This window comes from Gouania willdenowi, chromosome 12 (assembly GCF_900634775.1).
Source record: "Gouania willdenowi chromosome 12, fGouWil2.1, whole genome shotgun sequence".
NCBI classification, from domain to species: Eukaryota; Metazoa; Chordata; class Actinopteri; order Blenniiformes; family Gobiesocidae; genus Gouania; species Gouania willdenowi.
In genome coordinates this window covers 25,604,725-25,628,238 of record NC_041055.1, presented here as the reverse complement: position 1 = coordinate 25,628,238, position 23,514 = coordinate 25,604,725, and the positions used below count along the sequence as shown (strand labels likewise).

General features: G+C 36.8%; 1 protein-coding gene across 1 annotated transcript in view; it reads left to right on the top strand.

Moving 5' to 3' along the window:
• The window catches only part of rgs3a (regulator of G protein signaling 3a), a 146,899-nt gene that overhangs the window by 20,179 nt on the left and 103,206 nt on the right, over positions 1–23,514 (top strand). The window contains exons 9-16 of the mRNA XM_028463666.1: positions 1,582–1,649; positions 12,696–12,777; positions 13,576–13,681; positions 15,352–15,787; positions 17,115–17,154; positions 17,384–17,691; positions 19,494–19,571; positions 22,058–22,169. Of these exons, the coding sequence (XP_028319467.1) occupies positions 1,582–1,649; positions 12,696–12,777; positions 13,576–13,681; positions 15,352–15,787; positions 17,115–17,154; positions 17,384–17,691; positions 19,494–19,571; positions 22,058–22,169 (1,230 nt within the window). The remainder of the gene's footprint in view (positions 1–1,581; positions 1,650–12,695; positions 12,778–13,575; positions 13,682–15,351; positions 15,788–17,114; positions 17,155–17,383; positions 17,692–19,493; positions 19,572–22,057; positions 22,170–23,514) is intronic.

Here is a 23,514-nt window from a genome sequence, read left to right as displayed (position 1 = left end):
AAATAAAATGCAACCCAAAATGTGTAACAAAAAAGTATAAAGCAGGACAGTTTAAGCATATTACTCCAAGGCGTGTAATACTGAGTCATGCAAAAGTTTTGGAGAAACATTTTATACAGTAATGCACTTTATACTACATAGCTCAGTTGTGACTGGATGCTTTTGTGCCAAATGAATAAAAATACAAAAATACTATGTACATCCAAATCCCCCAAGATTTCAGACATTTCCTGAAAAGCCCAAAAATATTTGTAAATAAGCACAATTTAACAAAAATCGAGCAAGATTCTGGTTTTGGAATATCAATAAGAAAATTCCTAATGATAGTAATTAATTATTGTCTTTTTCTTTTTTACGTGATTATTAACCGAACATTGACGATTGAGCTTTTTCACAATCTCTATTACTTCAAAGAAATGTAACTTGATAATAGGCATTAAAGGGTTGCTGCAAACAGCTTTTGATCAATTTGAAACATGGAATACATATTTTTGAACGTGATTTGTGCCTCTTAAGTTTCATGTTGAAGGTTATGAAATCACAAATGTGTGAGATAAGGTTTTAGTCAGTTTTAGGCACAGCGATAACTCGCAAAAGCGTGGGGAAATGATTGTAACCATTCACAATTCATTTATTGATCAATCAATCAGTCCTTTGTTTTTCGTCAACCTTGCCAAAGCATATTTTATGAAAATATACAGTATTTGCGTGACGTTTGATTAACATACAAAAAGTTTTGATTATGTTTCTCTGATATTTCATAAATGATTATTTGGCTTGTGCTACCTGCCACTTATTGTCAAGAAGGAATATTCATTAACTCTGTGTGAAAATATTGAAGGCACTGATATCTATAAACAAAATCAACACGTCTTTTAACATGATGATTTCTCATTGCATGTGTGTGATAGCGGAGTGTCGTACAGAGAGGGTTAAATGGGAGTGGAGACCAATCAAACAGAGAGGTAGTGGTAAGTAGGTTTAGGGGAGATTTAGGTTAAACAAATCAAAAACAGAGTGAAAGACCAAATGAGAAAAATAAGGTCTACAATGTGGCCCAAACGCTCAATGCTGCCTTTTTGAGTGATAGTTAAAAGGACACTGAGGCGTGAGTCCTTGCAGCCATGGCAACATCCCAGGAGCCCTGTGACAAACGGATAATAGAGTGAGAGAGGAGTTTCTTTTCTCTTCTTCACTCCTCCCTTCCCCCTTTCCCTCCCTCGTCTCTTTCTCCCCCTTCTTCCCTCCCTCTCACTTGTTCTCCCTTTCATTCCTCTCCTGGCCAGCTTGTTGAATCCTTGCATCTTGGGGGACTGTCCATGATGTGCCTGCTCTGATTTTTCATCAGTGCTTTTTCTTTGCGCGCCTTAAACTTTGAATACCTGCCTCAGTGATAAGCTGCTCTCGTTCACTGGTTTTATACTTGCTCGCTGTCATCCCTGCAACTGTTTTATGGACTCTCAGAACTATTTGAGGACTTTATTTTTGCTCACCCAGAGGCGTTTTATTTAATGTTGGCACATGTTGAGATGTGCTCCAAAGGTACTGTTTCAGCCCGTGACTCCTTTGTGTACATTTCAGAGGCTGTGCTGTCAAACCATGGTGCGGCCCCCGAGACAAATCGCCCTGAGAATATGCAATGCTTACCAGTAAGTGCAATATTGTTTTACTTTATACATTTTGTCATTTGGTGCACCTGCATATTTTGTCTTTATTTTGTTTTGCTTGTATCTATGAATTTATCTGGATTTTAGCATTGCATTAACTTAAAAGTTTAATAGAACGTGCAATCATGCAGTACATATACTAAATAAATAATGCAGCTGTTGTCATTTCATATCCAAGTCATTATTTACAATGGTTTGCAAACACACCGAATGATTAGCCATTAAGATAATGCACATAGTAGTTGAACTATCATCAGTTAATTCATTAGCCATAAATGTGCCTTCTTTGGTGAGATATTTCTGGCATGAATTCCATGTTACTCATACTCGGCACAGCAGTCATGGCAGCAAATCGAATTACAAGTCGGGGGTTTGAGTGCTGAAAGAAGCAAGATGTCATTTCTTCAAAGACATTGTTTGTTAAAAGGCTCACTTGCATGTGACTCACATGTGGAGCAGAATGATGGCTTGTCATGAGAAGAAGGGATGAGAGAATTGTGCAGTCAGATGTGAAGTCGGATTTTCCTCCCTGTCATTGTCATTGTCTGCAAGTTTTTCCACACTTTTTTCCTCCGTCTTTAAAATAGTTTTTCTGCTTTGGTATATTATTAACAAATGTAAAACTGCTCAAAGAGGAAGCAGTTTCATGACTAAAGAACACTGATTGTTGTGGTCAGTTTTTTTCTTTAGCAGCAGAAACAATGACCATAGAAAGAATTGGACTGTGGTTCAAAGTTAGCTGTGGTTTAGTCACGATAAGGATTATATAGGATTTTTCCTTTCTGCCTGCTGTTTACTATTCTCTGCTTTGTGCTTCATGCCACCTTTTTGATTGTTTGGACAAATCCCTACAACGTAAAATAAACAGCTTGGTCTAAAACATATAAAAACAGTGCAAAGGCTCCCTGATGAAAATGTAAGCTTATGACATTGCTGCTTTTCTTTAAGGCTAATATTATTCATGCCACATAAGCAGATGACCCCTGGCGTTTTTGAAACTATAACCAAGTATGACGCTTGCATCACATCTATGTCTCATCTTGGCATAAGATGAACCAAACGATGTGCACTTGGTCCGGATAGACTTGAAAAGTACTGCAGTCATTCTTTGAGCTCAACATAATGCTATTTTAAAAATGTGATAGCATTTGTAGGGTTTCATTGACATACTTTGAAATAAGATGGTCGTGATGTGAACTGGAGGAGCAGCATGGTATTAAATGAATGCTTATCTACAGTAATTGATTTCTTTAAAATCTAAAAAAACTAAATTTCTCCAACAATTATATGGTTCCTCTTCACTCTTTGTTTCTAATGCAGACATTAACCAATATTTTATGCAGATTTTCCCATTTAGGATTGGTCTGTTTCTACTATAATGCATGATTTTTACAAATCAATAACAAGTTTCCTTTTTTACACCTTTTGTCTTAATAAGCTAATCGAACATTTTCAAATTGAAATAAAGGTTTACACGCAACCTAATCACAGTTAAATATTGAAGTGTCATACGTTTTATATAGTATTTATTTGCCTATCTACTGGTCATTTGATTTGGTTAAATGTTTATATTTTGTCACATCATAATTAATTTGAACACTATAAAAAGTGATTAAGAAACAGATTATTGTTGTTAGAAAAAGTTCCGTCGCTAGTGAATTGTAAACCACAGGAAACGCAGCACACCTGAGTGCCAAACAGGAGGGAGCCTTACCACTCAACAGCACAAACAGTGACAACACTGGTAGTGAAGACACGAGAAGGAACACCTGAAAGCATAAAAAACCACAAGATTTAGTGAAGATCAAAACATGAATTTGAAACCTAAAAAGTACTTATTGACTGATCCAAAACAATAACTAAAAGAATAGCCACACAGGGCTGAAAACAAAAACATCACAGGCCATGACACGATTTATAAGTGGAAATGTTTCATTTATGAAATGCATCACAGAAGTTTTGATTTGGCAGCATGTACAGTATATGAATAATAATGGTAAGCGTATGGTTAAGGGAGTCGTGACGAGTTAAAATTACAACTAATAGTTGCCATTCAGCGTTTTATTGATCTGTTAATGAACCCTAATATCATCTTTGAGAAAACATATCTTTCAAAGTTTAGATTGGATTATACTTTATTTTATCCCACAGTGAGGAAATTAACATGTTACAGCAGCCAAAGACACAAAGAGCAAGCAAGAAAACTGAATAAAAAAACACAGAAAGGAAAATTATTGGATAAAAATAAAATAAAATTAATAGATATCGGCCAATATAACCGTACAGAAAATAATGAATAAGTGGCAAATGGGGTTTTGTTATTATTATTTGTAGCTCCAACCTCTTTCTGTCCCACAGGCCTTTTCATATATTCAATTATGCCTGTCAAATCAAGTTCTTTGCTAAAAGTAGCCTAATAAGTAAATATTTCAAAAAAGTCCAAATATTTACCAAATACTTTTTTATTTATTTTATTTTTATTAAATTAACTTAACCTTTAAACCATAAACATTAAAAGTGCAGCTACAAACGCTAATACTTTTAAAGACTTAAATCATATTGGTTTTACTGCTTGAGCTAATCTATGACAGCAACACTTTTATTTATCATGAAAAAATGATAAAGTGGTTATTTATCCGAGTTTAAAATTTTTCAAGCCTTGATTGCATAATTAAAAGATATTGACCTGCAAAGTGTACAAACTGAATGATAAAACTACATGTAGATCATTATCATTAGTTAGGGCTGCTGAGGCAGAGCTACAGTATGCAGTCATGTGGGAAAACTTTACTTCTGTACCCGTGAATGGTCCTTTCCTTCCTTCCTCACATCCCTCGTCTACACTTTTGTCGTTCTCGTTCATTCTCTTCTTCTTTATCTTCGGGTGAATGAGAGTAACACTACGCGGTTTGTGTGGGACACTTGGGGGAAAGTTCAGGGTCACAGGGGAAAGCACATTCACTGATTTAAAATGAGGGAAGAATGGAAAACCTTGTAGGCTCTCTCTTCTGTTCTGGACTCGTTTTCTGTTGCCTGGTTCCTGCATCCCTCTGCGCCATTGCTCGTTTCCTCTGTTACTGTTGTTTTCTACAGTTTCCTGCTGGGAGACTATGATATTAATATCTGTCCACTTTCTTATGACTCAACCTATTTCAGGGTTTTTAAAATCCTTTCAATAATCTATGCTGAGCTCCATTAGGACTTTAAGGAATTCAGACGCTGGTGTAGATAAAGTTTGACACCCACTGGTGTTCAAAGACCTCATTATTTTCTCGCAACTGCGCCTAAAAAAGCTATTCTCTACATTTTCCTCAAATATTTTTTATTCTAATGACAGATAAACATGGTTTTAATCATATGTTAAGGTTTCATTTAGTCAGACAACTGTTGTTCAGGAAATTTACTTTGACATGTTTCGAATGTCAACTGCCAGTCTTCTTCAGAGGTTTCCACTGATTGCTTTGTGTCCTTGACTTCCACAAATTGCCGTTCTTTAGAAAATAATATCAGAATAACTTTTTAAAAGTAATGATGCAAAAAAGCTGAACTAATTAAAACCTTAATTCCCTGCAAGTTTTTTTTAAAAAAAAAAAAATGTTCTATTTATTCAGTCAACAGTTTTTCAGGAATGAAAGATATTACCGTAATGTACAATTCAATAAAGCAATTTGAGTACAACTTTATACACAAGGTGGTCCATATTAATGGCAAGTTTTTCATAAACTACACAAGTTTCTGAGCAAATATTGCGATTAACTTTGACAAGCAGCATATCAACAGTTGATCTCCTTTGTAGTTTATCTGTTCTTATCTTTGGTGGGTAGCAGACTTCTTTTTTTCTCTCCATTTATTAGCATCACTCAATAGCATGACAGCGCATCCCCCTGCATCACTTTACTTGTCAGCTAGCATTAGCTCTTTAAACCGTCTCTGTGAAAATAGTTCTGACACTTGAGTCTGCCGGGGAAGATGCGTGAGTTGAGAAAAGGACAAGTCGAAAACAAGTTAGCTGTCTAGGACTGCAAAAGACTTCTTAATTGATTTTGGTTTTCTGATTATATGTACATATAAATGTTGCTTTTGCATTTAAACAGCCTTAATGGCTACAAACAACCTGAGTATATATTTTCTACCTCTTCTTGTATAAATTCCACGTCTGTCAGCGAAGGCCTGACTCTAAATGAGCAGGAGATGAGTGTCTGTGCATGTGCTCCCACCCTCTGTGTGTGTGTGTGTGTGTGTGTGTGTGTGTGTGTGTGTGTGTGTGTGTGTGTGTGTGTGTGTGTGTGTGTGTGTGTGCGTGTGCGTGTGCGTGTCAGACATTTTAAGGATCTTTATCCTGTGCAGGTGGACATTTTTTCACACTTTTAAGATGACGTATACTGGGGCCACTGGATGGCACATCGCTCTCATAGGTCTTGAGTAAAATCCAGGCCAGACTGTTTCTGTTGTTCAAAGGCATTCATGGGTTTTCTCTGTGTGTTCTGTTTTCTCTCACAGCTCAACAGCATCCATGTCATCCGAGGTTGTTTGATAACTTTGCCTTGAATACACAGTTGTCTGTGTTTTGGTCTGTAAGTTGTGTGTTTGTCCAGTGATGGTCTGCTGGTTTGTCCCGGGTGCTCCTTTCACTTGTATCTTTTGTGAACTGGGACAGGCTCCAGTAACTCTAACTTTCATTTGGATAAAGCTAAAGGAATGTCAATATGTCAGTCATTCAGGCTGGAATTTCTTTGGCTCTGGTGATAAAGCAATGATGTTGGTTTGATCCCTTTGCTTGCTCAATGACACTGGACAAATAAACCCCAAGATGCTCATAAAGGAGGACATATATTTGACTAAGTGTTATCATTTTATTATTTATGGATAATATTGATTTACAGTGAAACATGCTCTAATTCTTTTCATTTAAACATTTTTTTTTATTTCACTGTACTTAATTCAACTATTGATCACTTGGTGTCATTTTGTTTAAACAATGATATATAAAGGGAAATAAAAAATAAAGAGAGAAATTTTAGTTTTAGGTTAATTCAAACCTGTATACACTATTAAACCTAACCACACATCTTAATGAAATAGGAAGTTACCTTAGTCTAATTTTGAAGTAAAAGTTGGACATTTAAAGTAACTCAAAAAGGGCCGTTGAAGAAATATCTCAGATTTTTTTTAATGTACATTTGTTTGTCGATCATTTAAAAGTGTTGGTTTTATATTTCCAGTTTGTTTCATTAACTTTTTCTTAGCTTAAATAAAAAACAAAAAAAGTTGACCATGGGCTGCTATAATGCAAAATTATTGTTTAGGATTCATCAATCCTGACATTATTATGCATCAAAATTATTTTTAGAATTTAAGATTTGATGTCAGTCTTTGTTGCAATACATTCAAGCAAAATAAGAGCTAATTTTTTATGTTTCTGAAAAATAAAATGGTGTAAATTTTTCTTCAATAAGTAATTTTTTTTTCTTTACCTGTTTGTTTTTATCTGTTGTTGGATATATTTCACAATATTTTAATTGCCATTAGTTTGAAGCTGATTGGTCTCCTTTATACATGCAGGATCTCAGGAGCTCAGCTGCTGCTGTTGACACCTGAGTTTTCTCACATTGCACACATTGTCACCTCCATAATGTTTTATCTCTAATATAGCCATGAATCATTGAGCCCAGCTTCTGTTCTTTGAATTTTTGAGTGCAACTTGAATTGTGACCCTGAACTTGGCCTTGGACCCATCTTGTGTGTTCACTGGCTCGGAAGACGCCTCTTCCTTTGATAGCTGTTTATTCAGGTCAGGGCGAAAGAGGCGGAGAAAGAGAATAAGAGAGAGAGAGAGAGAGAGATCCCACACTACTAAAAACCAGATTGGCCAAGTCTGGCTCTCAGACAAGCTTTTCAAACTCTTCTTTCACTCCTATCCATAAGACATGCTTTCTTCTCTGCTTTTCATCCCTCCCTCTAATCCGTCCTTCTGCCTATTTAGAGGTGAACAGCACAGCTTGAAAGAGAGAGAAAGTGTTTTTGTGTGTTTGACGGGTAACCCTCACCCTTTTCAAAAGACAAACAGCGAAAAGCTGCCATTACGACGCGGGGTGAAGGAAATCTTGAGACAACGGCCTTTTCTGCCACTCTATTAAAGGCCATGCTGACCAATGCAGCCTCCAATGCTCCTCTTTCACCCTGCTCGTTTTCTGTCACTTCTCTGTCCATGTTTCATTACATAAGCCAGACAACTTTGGAGCAAAACGAAATAGAGACACACTGGGAATTAAGAGGGCACTCTGGGGTTACACTGGCCACAGTTTCATTCTTAAGTCAACAGTTATTCCAGCAAGATTCTTTTTGCCTTTTTGAATAGTATGTGAAGATTTAATTTATTTATATGTATATTATCTGCCAGTCTTTGTCAAAGGCGTCTGCTGATCGCTTTGATTTTTCTTTTGACGTTTCCTTGACTTCCAAGTAGTAATACAGCAATTAACAAACTATTCAAGAGAAGACAAAAATAATCTTGCTGGTATTGCTACACGGAAGTCAAGGAAACTTCAAAAGAAACATCAAAGCGACATCAAAGCGATCAGCAGATGCCTTTGACAAAAACTGCCAGTAAATGAAATAAATGAAACCTCAACATACTATTAAAAAAGAAAACATAAATAATCTAGCTGGAATTACTATGCAAATGTCAAGGGAACTACAAAGGAAACATCAAAGCCATCAGCAGACGCCTCTGATGAAGACTGGCAGTTTGCAGTCAAAACATATCAGGAGATCAAAGGGGATTTGCTAAGTAAAAGTTGTCTGAATAAATGAAACCTTAACATACTTAATTCAACAGGCTTTTTCTACTACACCTTGACTGATCTGTTTGCTATAGCCATTTATCAGACTATCACGTCTTTCCCGGATATATGGGTCTTTAAAAACAAAAACAGAAGTGATGTTATGAGAACAAGTTTAGGAGGAGGGGTCTGTGTAGCTCACAGACCGGTGAGTTTCCGTGCCGTGCGGTGGGAGGTGAAGGGGGAACTACTGAAAGGAAAAACAGAGGAAATATGGAAGTTGAAAGCATAACAAACAAGCATAGTGTCTGGGAAGAGAAGCCGATTCATGGGAAACTCGTATGATTTGTGGTTGTTTAAGATGTGTGTGTGAGGGTACATATATGGTGTTTGTGAACAATATGGGTATCATGGTGATTAAACAGTCGGGAGCAATCAGAGCCATTTCCGTTTGCCCTCCAACTTGATTCCAGCCCTTGTCATGACTCAAATCCTTCCCACAACACTTAATAAAATGTCCCCCTCGTGCCACCTGTAAACAGTCACCACCGAGTATATGAGCAATGGACTCAGGACTGGAGCAGCTCTCCCAGCCTCATAGTGTGACTCAGGAAGCATGCTGACCTTATCAGGGACAGACACAAAGCTGTTCTGGCTGTGTGGCGAGGTATGCATAAGTGCACGTGTGCATGTGTATGTGTGTGTTTGTGTGTGTGTGTGGGGGGTAGGGGGTGCACAGTGGTGGGAGGCACTTCCTCCCATTCTTCTGCTGTTGAAGAGTTCCCATGAGCTCTCCTGCCAGGAGCTACAGGCCAAGCAAGAGTCTCTGTTGGTTGTATGACACTGCCACGCACTCGCTCACAGCTGATGTGCTGGACATACTTCTGCAGGCTCACAGAGCAAGGAGCTAAAAGGCCACTGGTTCCAATCATAGAGGAGAAGAACGAATTTAAAGACGATAAAGAAAGAGCAGAAGATTCAGCTGAAGTTGGTGATTGAAGAGATCAGGCTGTGGCGGTAATTTACATTTTGGGTACGGACTGGAGTCATTGCTGATAATCTGTGGATGGAGCGACACATTCTGCTGGCAGAGAACATAGTGGCACAGGGAACAGACTTGACCAATTTAGCAAAAAAGGAGGAGGAAAGTCCTTTGAGAGATTTCTGATGCAAAGTCAGAGCCAGTTTGGTTGAAAAGACTTCTCCCCGCAGTGTTTTTGTCATTCCCGCCTGCTTGGAAGTGGAAGGCAAAGATTCTATTTAATCACCCGGACAACCAGAGATTGAAGAATTCCTGCTCTCATTTTTTTTTTCTCACACCATTGAGATGATACACAACACCCTAAAGTTCAACAAAACGTCAGATGACATCCCCAGGAGGACCCACTCTGCTGCACAGCGGAAGCTGTGGCGATACTCGGGCTACAGAGGGGCTCCCCAGGTGGAAAACCAGCGTCATAGCGTGTGTGTGCTGGCGTCAGACTTGAACTCCGGGGTGGGAGGAGGAGGAAGAGGAGGTGGAGGTGTAGTGCACACCATCCATGGACTGTGTCACCTCTGCATCGGATGTAGGCTGCCTCAGGTGTGTCTGAGTAATATAGGTGTAGAACTACTGGAAAGTTGAAGAGGTTGGTGACAGGTTTGTCCAAAATGGAGGTGATTCTGTAAATGTCTCCAAAATGATGACAAGGCAACAGGACCAGAAAACTGCCTGTGGAGTTTAAGAATCAGCTCCATCTGCTTTCCTTTACTAGTAATCTGCTACAGATAGCAGGTATAGACAGTTGACAGGTAGATATTTGGCAACATGTGTTTTAATCCACTTCAACTTCACTTTGTGTGCAACACCCCTTCTGATTACATTAACTAAAATGGATGCAAAACAAAACCAACATTAGGATGTAAACTATTTTTCAACCTTGGGTTCGGGACCTCGTGTGGGGTTGCCTAGAGCAACACACAATCTTAAACAGCTGTATGCTATACTTTTACTTTGTCAAATATAAATCTACTAATATGGACAACTCTGTATTTGTAATACAGTATAAAGAACTTGATCAAAAATTAATTCCAGGAAAAAAAAGTCTTGTGGGTTGCCAGATATTCTTGATATCAAAATGGGGTCACGATCCAAAAATGGTTGGGAACCACTGATGTAAACACTCGTATCTTGTGTCTTTTACTGAGTTCCCTATACTGTACACACTCGGATTCAATGTGTGGTGTGAGTTTTTATATTTTAACCCCAAAAACCATGCACAGTAATCAGCAGATGGTGTTTTCATACAGTCATGATAGAAATGGTGGGGCATTGAAGCATGAACACGGACAAGTAAAGCACACGGACGCACACAGGACTGGCTCTTTTTCCCCCTTTTGTTGCTAAATTTACAACAATAAAAGGGGAATCTTAAATATTTCATAATGCCACTCCATTGTTTGATTTTACTCGTTCATGCATCAGAGGCTGTGCTCATAAGAATTAGATGTGAAACACATGCAAGTAACTCCTGTCCATCTTTTACCCATGTTCTTTTCTGTGATGTTTGTGAGTGATACATTTAACAAATAATCCTTGAATATTCATGCCAAATCAGTGAAAAGAAAATCAAATTACATTAAAAAAATGAAATAATTAATTAAAACATTGGGATTACTGGATTACTCTTTCTTCTTCGAGATCTTAAATTTAAATGGTTCTTCCAAATCAAATTATAGCACTCGAGGCTCCGGGTGTTGATTAATCACTTAAATGAGGCATATGAGATTTCCTTTAAAAAAAAAAAAGAGCCCAATGCTTTTCAATGAACAGACACAACTACAGATGTGAGACAGTCCAACTCTTTTTTTTTTTTTCTTTTTTTTTTTTTATAGCTCCTCTCTCATTTATTATACATCACATTTTTCTGGCCAGTTTCTGAAAATGTTTTGTGATAGTTGTTTATCCCCTGAATTCAGCTAATATGTTTTTTTTTTTATACCATCTGTTCATCTTTGTCTTTGTCATCTGCTTCACACTTCACTTTCTGAAGCCCTGGCTTTTATACGCTCTTTAATCTGGATTTTATCTTTTTCTATTCTTTTTGTCTTTTTACATTTTACTTGTAGGTAATGTAGGTTTTTTTTTTTTTTATTGTTTTTGCATTTTGTGGGTTCGTAGATTTGTTACAAACAGCAGACACAAATGTAACTACTATCTGTTCATAGTTTATTAAAAAGGATCAAGTTAGTTTTGTCTCTAAATTTGGAGGCAGACAGAAATAATTCCAAACTCAAATGATTGAAAAACACACATTTTATTAATAGTACAGGCAACAGAATCAGCAAATTATAGGAAACGTACTTGACATTCTTGGTTTATCTTGAACTTTACGCTCTGAAATAATTTACTTTATTTTTCTACTTTGGTACATGTCAGATGGGTGTTTAAGGCAAATGAAATGGAGCAAACAGCAAAAAAGGAAAGCGAGTGAATGTTTTAGTGATTGTATCTCTAAAGGAGTTCAAACTTAATTTTTGAAATATTGTGTTCAATTCTCTTCAACGACAAACACACTGCCCTGAGTAGAGAAGTAAGGCATAAAAAAATGTGGATTTTTTTTTTTTTCCAAGTTAAGGCTATCATAAGACCCTAAAAACTAGTTCAAATATGATGAGCACACTTAAACTGGGGTGAATATGCAGTAAGGCATGAAACATTTGGGGGAAAAAAACACATTTTGGAGATCAGGCTATAGTAAAGCATAAAAATTTTGGAATTTGAGAAAACCCTAAAGGTTCCAATAGATGAATTGTGTTGGTCATAATTGTTGCTAGACATACTGTATATCTGAAAGTTTACTCAATGTGTTGTATTACTTTTGTCTTGGTCGCTGATAAGCATCTCTGCTTGCTTTTTGTGTTTTACTTGACAATGTTGGGTTTCTATTGACATACAATATTTATGGGACTTGTTCTATTATAGTTTCTTAACACAAGCAGACAATTCATGTTACTATTGTGTCTTAATGGGAGTTTTTGCAGTTCTGACCAACTGCTGAACAAAGTAAATACATTTTACTCACACAGCTAATAGACTTTAACAGGAATGCTCTGCAGAAAAACAAAACATGCCTAATCACCCTGCAGGAAGGAAGCTGATTGTTTTTCCAGCATGCTACTTTTCCTTTCCTCAGGTAGTGAGAGAGATTCTCTGTATCACAAAATGTCAGTGTTAGTGTTTAAAATGTGTATTTTTGTGGTGCAGGTGACCATCCTTCGAGGAAAAGACGGATATGGCTTCACCATCTGCTCGGATTCACCGGTCAGGGTGCAAGCTGTTGATCCAGGTACATTTTACACCGGCGTGTTTATTAAACATTCTATAAAAGGCTCTGCATTTTCCTGGAAACCTTATCCCAAGGTGATAAAGCACGGCTGTGAGACATGTGAGATCAGCATGTTGTCATGCTTATTGCAGAGCTGGATGATTACACAATCAGGAGATTTTTGTTTTAAGGAGCTATAAAAATATGGCAATTCTAAAACAAATGTCTAAATATTATACTACTGAAAGAGTTTAATATTAAATTACATTTGGAGAGATCTTTAGACTTTAACAGTGATTCCAGATCAATGATAATTGCTGGCTTTTGTTATTCCCAAACTCCTCTCTCTTTGAAGTGGCTTTGAAAATGTGCTTTCATCAAAAGTATATTGTTGTATAAATCCAGCTTATTTCAGTGAAGAATAGCTAGCTGCTGTGCATCATTCAGCAGGGTGTAGCAGTTAATTGCAAGTCTGTCCATCAAACAAGCAGCATGGAGTCACAGCCCCGTCTCTGGCAAGTGTCCACCTAGTTATCACAGCCTTAAACATTTGCTGGTTGTTGAGTAACACAACTGAATTTAAAAAGACAGTTTTGACCTAAAATACTGCAATGTGTAGTTTTTTTTTTTTTAAACTTATATCTGGACTTCCTGTTTTATTTTTATATTATTTTTATTATTGTATTATTATTAATTTATTTTTATAAAAAAAATTCTCCTTCCTGTTTTAAATGGACCAATCCCTGCGCATTACTGAAAGGAAAGTCGGTAATGATGTGAAGTAATTATTCTTATTATTCTTCCTCTTCTCTCTGGCAGGGGGTCCAGCAGATCAGGCTGGTCTGCAACAACTAGACACCCTCCTGCAGCTTAACGGTCAGCCTGTGGAGCAGTGGAAATGTATCGACTTGGCACATGCCATAAGGTAGTGAGTCTAACCACGATTGTCTTCTTCAGAACATTTGTACTATATGCTTAATGATACAGAGGGAGAGGGTTTTAATTGAATTTTAATTGTAGAATCAGAAATATTTTAATAATCCCAGGGGGAAATAACTTCAATACAGCGACTCCAAGTAGAAATTATAACAAGGTGAAAAGAAAACACGAACAAAACATGCATACATGATTAAAAAGTAAAGAAGTAAAAACTAAACGTAGAGACCAAGAAGATAATTATATTAACACAAGAATAAGGATTCAATATTAATCAAGTATTAAATATGAATAATTAGGATTAAATACAAGTGCAATTACTTGTATTTGACAATGTATTACAAATATACAAGAATATTCAATCAGTTTAATCAGCCGTCTACAATCCAAAAACGCTGTTGTGTTTACATCAGTGGTTCCCAACCTAACAAAATTGATTAATTATGTATACTCATATGTTTGCTTTTTGATCTCATTCAACTTAATACCCCAAGTTGTAACTTTCCACGCATGTCTGATGTCTTTTCCTTTTCCTGCAAAGTCAGTGGGATCATACTCCCATAATACAGCTTCTCTAAAGGAATGTCAGTTGGCCTCAGTTTAATCTCCAAGGCCAGAGCACGTCCAAACCCACCCCAGACATCACATACACACACACATACATCACACACACATACACACATACATACACACTCACTCACACACCCACACACACATCTAACTTTCACCCCGACATCAGAGGTGTCACCTCCGGCAGACTGACCTCCCACCTGGTTTCTTCTTTGTTGTCTGTGGAAGGGGGGAGGTGGGACTGTGGGGTACAAATGTGTGTGAAAGGAACTTTTGGTCTCCTTCTTCGCGCTTCTCCTCTGGCCAGAGGAGACCACCTCTTTGTCTATCCCGCTTTGTACCTTTTTATTTAGTTTAGATTAAATCATTTTTTATTACTTCATCATCTCTCCTGTCTGGTCTTCGTCATTTATCACCGCAGAGTGTGTTTTCAAGTCAAAGACGAGGTAACCGTAAATTTCACCGTAACACCCCATTTTGATATCAAGAATTTCTGGCGACCCTAAAGACATTTTTTTTTTAAATTATAGAATTAGTTTTGTTTTTTACACTGTATTACAAATAGAGTTGCCAGAATTAGTGACAAGTTGTGCCATGTGTACTGCATTTTATTTGAATTAGATTTATATTTGACAAAGTGAAAGTATAGAATACAGTTGTTTAAGATTGTGTTGTTTTAATTTAAAAAAAAAAAAGAATATCAATTAGAGTTTCAAAAACGTTTTTTTTAGTTTTGTATTAATATTTTATATTATTTCAGGTGACATGATTTAAACTCCAGGCAATCCCAAGGTTGAAAAACACTGGTTTAAAGTGAGAACCAACAAAAACCTGAGGTGTTTTGTAAGCTTTATTTAAGAAACTTTAAAAGCAGCAAAGCTCAGTTGATGTTATTAATACTGGCTTTCAGCACAATCTCAGTTTCAGTGTTTCAGGTTTTCAACAGCTTGTTATTTCTCCTCTATACACCTTTATACCAGAACTGAATGAATAAGTGCAGGATTTTATCCATGATTGGATATTGTTTTTTCCAGAGTTATAAATTATAATGTATTGACTGACAAGCTTGTTGTTTCTGTGTTCTCGTAGAAACAGTGGCAGTGAAATCACGGTGGTGGTGTGGCGTACCGGCCCCTCCGCAAAGCCCAGTTTTGAAGGCCTCATCCACCGGCCGTCATATAAACCGTCCACCTCCAACTACGACACGCCCTCCCCACCCACACGCAGACGTGCACCAGATGTGGGCCCGAGTAAAACCCCTCCTGCTGTGCCCCCACTCCCAGCCCACCACCGCGCTATGGCCGCCCGCAGGCTGCTGGTCAACGGCTCCGAAGCAGGAAACAGCAGCGGCGGCCTGGGCATGGGGACGCTGGCGTGGGGGGCGCAGGGAGGGTCCGCCGAAGAGCTGGACGGCAAGCCACGCCTCCTCCACCATCCTCACACGGCAACGCTGAAGGGGACCAGGGTGAAGGCCTCCAATGGGGACAATTACATCATCCTGTCACCCATTAACCCTGGAAGCCAGGTACCGCAGACTGGTGGAGGGCTTCATCTTCATCACCTTCTTCGTCCTACTTATCCTCACCATGGTCACGTGGTGGCTCATCCTAGATATGTGTCTTTACCTTACATCCCTGCTGCTGATAGATAAATGATCTGCATGTATTCTCATTTGTCCCTGTCTCACTGCATTGTGTGCATATAGTTAAGTTTCATGTAGACGAGCCATTACACACAAAAAACAACAAAAAAAACACAAGTACGCAGGATTAGCAGCAGTTCAATAAACATTGTGTGACTGTATTTTGTAAATCTTTTGTCAGGATTTGATTCATTCACAGTTTATTATAAAAACACACTTGTACACAAAGCCATTATACTACATTACTCTATAGCAAAGTTGTCAGCATGAGTAAAAATGCCAAAGCATCAATAGACAAAGGTTTATGCATGAATAAAACAAACCTTTTTGTGTGCATATGTTATAAAAACAGCATATTTAAATTGTGGTGCAATGTAGTGCAGCTTCTGTGTGTATATACACGACATGTATATTTTTTTTATAACTTGCCTTCAGTGCGTTTTTTTATTTTCACGTAAATATTAATAAAGCCAACTCAATAAATCCAAAAAGGCTGATCTGACTTACTCAGCTAACACCTCTGTACATTACTAACCAAAACCTCAGTTACAGACATGTTGAATCCAATTTTAAGGCTTCTTTAAATGTCAAACTAAGTAAACTCTAGTTTTTTCTTTTCTGTGCGTCAATTGTAAGTTAAAGCTGTGTGTGTGTGTGTGTATATTTTGTGACCTGTGCTTGTCTGTGGATCATGCCCTGACTTCTTTCATCTGCATGCGAGGCTGAAGTTCCCTAAAAGGGCACAGCCTGACAAAAAAAGCAAAGCTAAACAGAGGATCAGACTGATAACAGAGGAATAAATGCTGATTCAGAGCAACAACACAAAGTATGTTGATAGGAAAGGCGTACAGCTTTGGTAAAAAATACACATACTGGCACAGTGCAGAAACGCTGCTCAAAAGCCTATCAAACGAATTAAAATATGGTGACACGATTACCTTAGATTTGCCTTGTACATATATATATAAACTATGGTAAAGATACAACATATCGAGCTTTAAATAAGACACTATTTGAAAATTGTTGATTAGATTTACTACAGAGGCGATCACAAACTTTAAACTCAAAACATTCTGAGCTTTAAAGACGGTTGAGTTATTTCTTGTCATGGAAAAAAAAAAAAAATTCTCTTATTACTTTTTATTATGTGTGTCTTAGGCAAAAAGGCAATTCGTGCATTTTTGATACATCTAATGTATTCTGCTTTCAGATTATGCGACCGGTTTATCAAGATAACCAGGGGACGTTGGGTAAGATATTTACATTAAAGTCTATTTGTTCCAAATCCAGGCACATAAAACTGTACATATTATATTTAGTATGTTCCCGCTGTATTTTGACTCAAATGAAAGTATTTTACTATTATTTAGCTGCTAGATTTACATCCCATGACTTCAGACATTTTATCTATGCGTATTCCTCATCACCTTTTTTTAATTTTTAATTAATTTTTTAACTGTTTTGCCTTCTTCTCCACAGCTGCCAGGTTATACCCCACACGACAAACTCCTGCTCCACAGCCCCAGAGCAGTGGTGGAGGGGATTTCTCAGGAGACAGTGGCGCTGGCGTTGGTTTTTCCAGTCGCACCGGCTTCTTACGCAGATCAAACAACTCCAAGATATCAAAGGGTTCTTCCACGAACACTGGTGTTCCCAACTACCAACAGCAGAACGCTAATTTTGCCAACTACCAGAACTGCACCATCGTCCGCTCTCACACTCCCCATGGCAATTACGGATATGTCAAAGCGGCGCCCAAGATACTTATATTTCCCATATTTGTTCAGGTACGAGTCTCTTACAGTAGTTATTGGGTTTTTTAAACTTAGCTGTTGGTTGGACAAGAAACATCTGAAGATGAGGAGGGAGGCAAGAATGTTGCAAAATGCTAAAAAAAAAATGTAATTACTAAACCAAAACAAGTACAAAATACCAAGGAAATAAAACCACACTTGATTAGAGATATGGAAGTTGCTTCCGCACAAGCAGGGAAAACAATGACGATGATCCATCAATAATTCTGTGTCCAATAACTTTCTTAAATAATGATGGCGGCTGATCAGGAAATAAAGTACAGCTGATTGCAAAACAACAGGGAGCCTAATAATCCCTCACAGCACAGACACACTGACAAGACAAGGAGACAAATACACACACAGGCTGGATTCCAATACAGAACAAAACACACCCAGAAGAACTAAAATGATGACTTAACTAAAGCATGAACAGGATCTAAACCCATCTTAAATAAAACCTCACAAGGGCTGAAACTCACACAATACATTTAAATATACCACTTGCTCATGTTCATAATGTTCATCATGTCACATTTCTAGCAATATATACCCAAGCATTTTGAGCTATTATAGATCAGTTATATCAACTACTATGCACAGGTTCGCCAGTTCTCCATGACTGTTAACGCAGTGGTTCCTAACTTTTTTGGATTGCGACCCCATTTTGATATCTAGAATTTTTTGCATTGTTTTTTTTTTTTTTGTTTTCTTTCTGGGATTAGTTTCTTGATCATGGTTGTTATACTGTATTACAAAGACAGTCGTCGTAGTGACAAGTTGTGCCAGCTCAGATATTGTTTTTAACTAGATTCATATTTGACAAAGTAAAAGTATAGAATATAGTTGTTTAAGATTGTCTTTAAATATGAAAAAGAATAAAAATATATATTTTTTATTGGTAATCAGCTATTTATTTATGAATTGCTAGACATTTCAGGCAACCATATTCAAACTCCAGGTTACCCGAAGGTTGAAAAACACTGCGTTCATGTATTACAACACGATTTTGATTGATGACTGCCTATTGTCTAATAACTATAGGTTCGATTGCAAACAGAGACCAACAATCCTAAGTAATTATGCATATCAGACAAAGTGAAACAGATGGTTAGCTACATGATTTTAGCTTGGATTACAAGCTAGCGGTAATTCAGGCAAAAGCAAGGCTAATTTATTTGTGTAGTGTGCATTTCATACACAAGGCAATTCAATGTGCATTACATGATTAACAAGTGCAACGGAGTTTAAAAATGCATGAATTAAGAAATCATTTTCTCATTCAAAATCCACAATAAAACAGAAACAATGAAATAAATGCAAACCTTTAAAAGGTCAAATGATAATCTTAAAATAGTGTATTTTAAAGGATAGTCTGAAACTAGCCAAGTCATGTTTAGCTATGCTTTATCATGTTTTGACAAGTCATGTTTTAGCAATAATTGTGAGATAATCATAAAGACAATCACATTCTATGTCGTCCCAACTGTAGCGGTTAAATATAATCGTTTAGTCTTGATAAACTTCAGGTAAAACTCAAATATAGCACCTTCACACAGAGACTTTCCTGTTTCCTGAGCTGAGATCAGTGAGGAAGTCAACGCGTATCACACAGCTGCTCTTTTTCTTCTTCAGTGTAGGAGTTTCTTACTTATTAAAACGCATTCTAGTTGCTGTCAATTGAAGCGTTTACATTTGGGATCCAAAATGAATGAGGTGTATTTCTTTTCATTTTTAAAAAACAATACTAGATATCTATACAGTATAACCATGTAAATGTTATGCACTTTTTGCAGCCTCTTGACCTGTGCAGCCGAGCGCTCATCACATCTGAGGAGATGATTCTGCACGAAAGCAAGCACCACTCTATCAAGGTAGATATAATATATAAATCAGTACAAAGCATAGCAGGATTACTGTGTATTCTAATTGTTTTCCTGGACTGCATGTAAATCTCAATCTTGTCAATCTTATCTCGGTATGGCAAAACAGGAATGAAATTAGGGAGGTGGTGACAATACAAAGCGGCAAACAAAGTGCTTTAAGGTTTTTTTTTAAAGTTTCATCGGATAAATGATAATGTCTCCTTTTTGGTAATGTTTTTTTTAATATCTAAACTATTTACAATTGCTTCAACTGCTTTACACGGGTCTAATGGAACTAAAAATGACATATCTATTAATTTTAATAATATTGCCAAATAATGTTGTAAATTAGTGAGTTTTACTTCACCAGTAAGTCATTGTTGTGCTGTTTAAGACCCTGTAAAAGAATCTGTTGGATTTTCACTTACAAATGAGTTTTAAAGTGCTCCAATTCGAATTTTTTCTTTGCTTCAAAAGATGTATTCAATAGAGAAAGTGTTGATGTTTAATATTCTGAATAATCATAAACGATGCTCTTGTTATTTTCCGCAGCACAGTCAGACACACTAAGGGCTTTTCTAATGGTGCAGAATGCCTTAATACAGAATGCTTAATTTAGACATTCGGATCTTTCACTTCAGTGACTCAGGCATCCTAATTAATGTGTGTTCTTGGACCTCGATAGCTACTGGCTTACTGTTTCACTATTTTTTAATCATTTGCCCCATATGATCAAATATAAAGTGAATGTAAATATATTTGTAAAAAAAAAAAAAAGAGATATTTTTGCACACAGTTGTTATGAATACAAATATTCTGCTGCATTTTGAATTTAAAAAAAAAACATTTACTTTTTGCCTTGTTTGCAAAACAAAAAACACATGTGTACGCACGCTCGCACAACAACTTTCACAATGGCCTTGCTGCTATCTTGATCGTCGGAGGAAACCATTCTGTTAAAAGCATTGTCTTAAAGCATTGCGTTATAATGTCTTTGTCTTTTGTTGTGTTTGAGCAGAAATGGGCAACTGGTGGCCCCAGGGGCCACATATTGCCTTTGGCCTAATTTAGTGAAGCATCCCCCCCCACCCAAAAGAAAAAAATAGCAGAAAAAGAACAGTCAAAATGATAAAGGTTAACAAGATGACAGAAAAATATACAAGATGACAACAAAAGATGCAAAATGACCCTAAAAACACACGATAAAGGCAACACAAAACATAAAACGAGAGAAAAATACACTAAATGACATTTAAAACACACAAAACGATAACAAAAATATACAAAAACGACACTGGTTAGATTCTAAATGCTCACTTTAGATTCTACCTGTGTGGCCCTCAGATTATACACTGACATTTAATGGCACCCACTGTGATAAAGGCTGATTATCTGTGTTGGAGGATGGGCTCACATCTCAGCTTTGGCTTTAAAAACATCAAACTAGTCACAAAGCTGCTGTGGCAAACAACAATTGTCCCAGCAACAGATTTTTTACTTGGAAATCAGTTAATCCTAAATATTTCCTGGCATGGTTTATAATTGCTGTTTTATCTTGAAAATTCAGATTACAATATTTCCTGTTTCCTGTTTCCTTCCTGTTTTGCAGTGTATTTTGGAATGACAGTGAGGTGATCTAAAGTTTTGCTCAGAATACTGTGAAAAAACAATGATCGAGCATAATGATGAAATGAATGAGTGATACACATTTTAAAGAATCTCATTTTGTAAGTGAACCAGTGTTTAGTGCCTTTTGAATAGAATTATTTCTATAGTTTTGATCATTTACAGTCATCTTAAGACTGACCTTTGTATTTTCAATTCATGTTCTCATCAAGATCGTTTCTATCATCATTTTGTGTTTTTTGTGTATATTGTTGTTTCTGTGCTTTTTTTAAAAAAAAAATTTAGTATATTTGTATCTTTGTGTGTTTTGCTCATTTTGTGAGTTGTTGGTAATATTCAGTGTGATTATCATTTTTAACTAAAAATAAACATTATATTTTAATGCTTTAATTTTCTTAATCTGATCTAAAGCAAAGACGTGACATTTAAAATACATGATTTAAGTTTTCAAAGGACCTTTTAAAGCACTATAATCTTTAGCCTCTCTGTAAATAAAATATGGTGTAAATGTTATTTTCATCCTATTCAAATGGATAAAAATAAGAATGTAATAAAGTTAGTGAGATTTAACCTTAATCATCGGGTTTCCTGTTGAGATGACGATGTATGGTCAGAGTTATGAGTGTGAGAAATAGATTTTCCGCTATGAGGACATTCTTGAGACCTGTTGGTTTTTTGTAGACGTCTCTGCCTCCTCTTCACAGCAGATGTAATGTGTGAAGCCACAGTGAGACCATGTGTGATGATGCAAGCATGAAATCAAGTTTCGTCTCGCTTGCTCGTCAACACCCACTGTCTTATCTTCTCCTTCTCCTTTTAAACTCTGCAATGCGCTCTTTTAAAGCCTCCATTTATCCTTTCTGCTTCAGGTCACGGTGTTTATCTACACTGATCTGATGCTGGTGACCACAGAAAATGAACCAGGCAGGTGTAACGTCCTTCAGAGTCCCCTCTACCTTCAACATCTGAGGCTCCAGGATGGTGCGTACGCCTACACACCAAAAAGGAAACGTGGCTACAGTCAAGTTTAGATGAAAAATGCCTGATTTCCTGAATTTTGTCTTCATAATTTACATTGGCGCAAATTATCATAGCCTTTTGCAGTTTTGAGTCAATAGTTTGTCCACCAGGGTCACACAATGGTTGGTTTCAGATAAGATAAACACGGATTACTGTAAATAGCTGTGTTTGGGGTGGTGATCCGGGCTGAGATTATACTGGCACTGGTCTGGTAACTGGGACAGAGCCAGGGCAGGGAAGGCCAACAAATACTGACTTTAGGAGGACTCGTTGGATTACTTTAGGAAGACACAACATGTCATGATTAGGGGTGTGGAAAAAAAATCAATTTAAGATTTTTTTAAAAATCAAATTTTTAAAAAATGTATTTATTTTTTCAATTAAAATTTTTTTTTAATATATTTGGCAGGTGTAATGCCTGCAATATTTATGTATGCACAGACATTTTATTTTCATATCATCTGTTCAGATCAGTGCTTTAACTGATACAATAGGATAAATAATTTTTTCTTATTTTTGTGCATTATCAGGAACTCAGGGTGATTTATCCTTTATGTTCTCACTTACAGTTGTTACACAATGCCGCCATTATGTTGTCATGGTTACTTTGAGACTTCTACGCAGTTGTTTCAGTGAAAAGAAACCATTAGTTTAAACTGGCAAATAATGGGCATGACGAATCGTGAATATGGTTAAATTGGCAAAAATAAGCATGAAATATGGTGAAAAGAGGTTAAAAGTGACAATAATGGGTCAACAAATGTGAAATTAAGTGGGAAAAGTGGTGTAAAGGGTTTATAAGTGCCAAAAATGTCTTGAAAGTGTAAAAAATGTGCAGAAAAACCAAACAGCATAGATCTACTTACACACGAAGCTTCTCACGCTGTGGGTTAAATTCAAAATGTGTCTCTCAGTCAGTGGTTCTCAACCTTTTGGGGTAAAGTCATTTAAAAAGTAGGAACAATTAGTTTAAACTGGCAAATAATGGGCATGATAAATTGTGAATGTGGTTAAGTTGGCAAAAATAAGCGTGAAATATGTTGGAAAGAGGTTAAAAGCGACAATAATGTGACATTAGACGGGAAAAGTTGCGTAAAGGGTTTATAAGAGCTGAAAATGTCTTGAAAGTGAAAAAAAAAAGTGCAGAAAAGGCATTGAAATTTGATGGTGAAGTGTCAGAAATGGGAGTAATGTAGCAAAAATGCATAAAAAAGGAGCAAAAATATGACAAGAAAAAGTGATGAAAATAGGCTAAAATACAGCAAGTTTGCTGTAGTTGCAGAAAAATGGTAAAAATAAGCAAAAT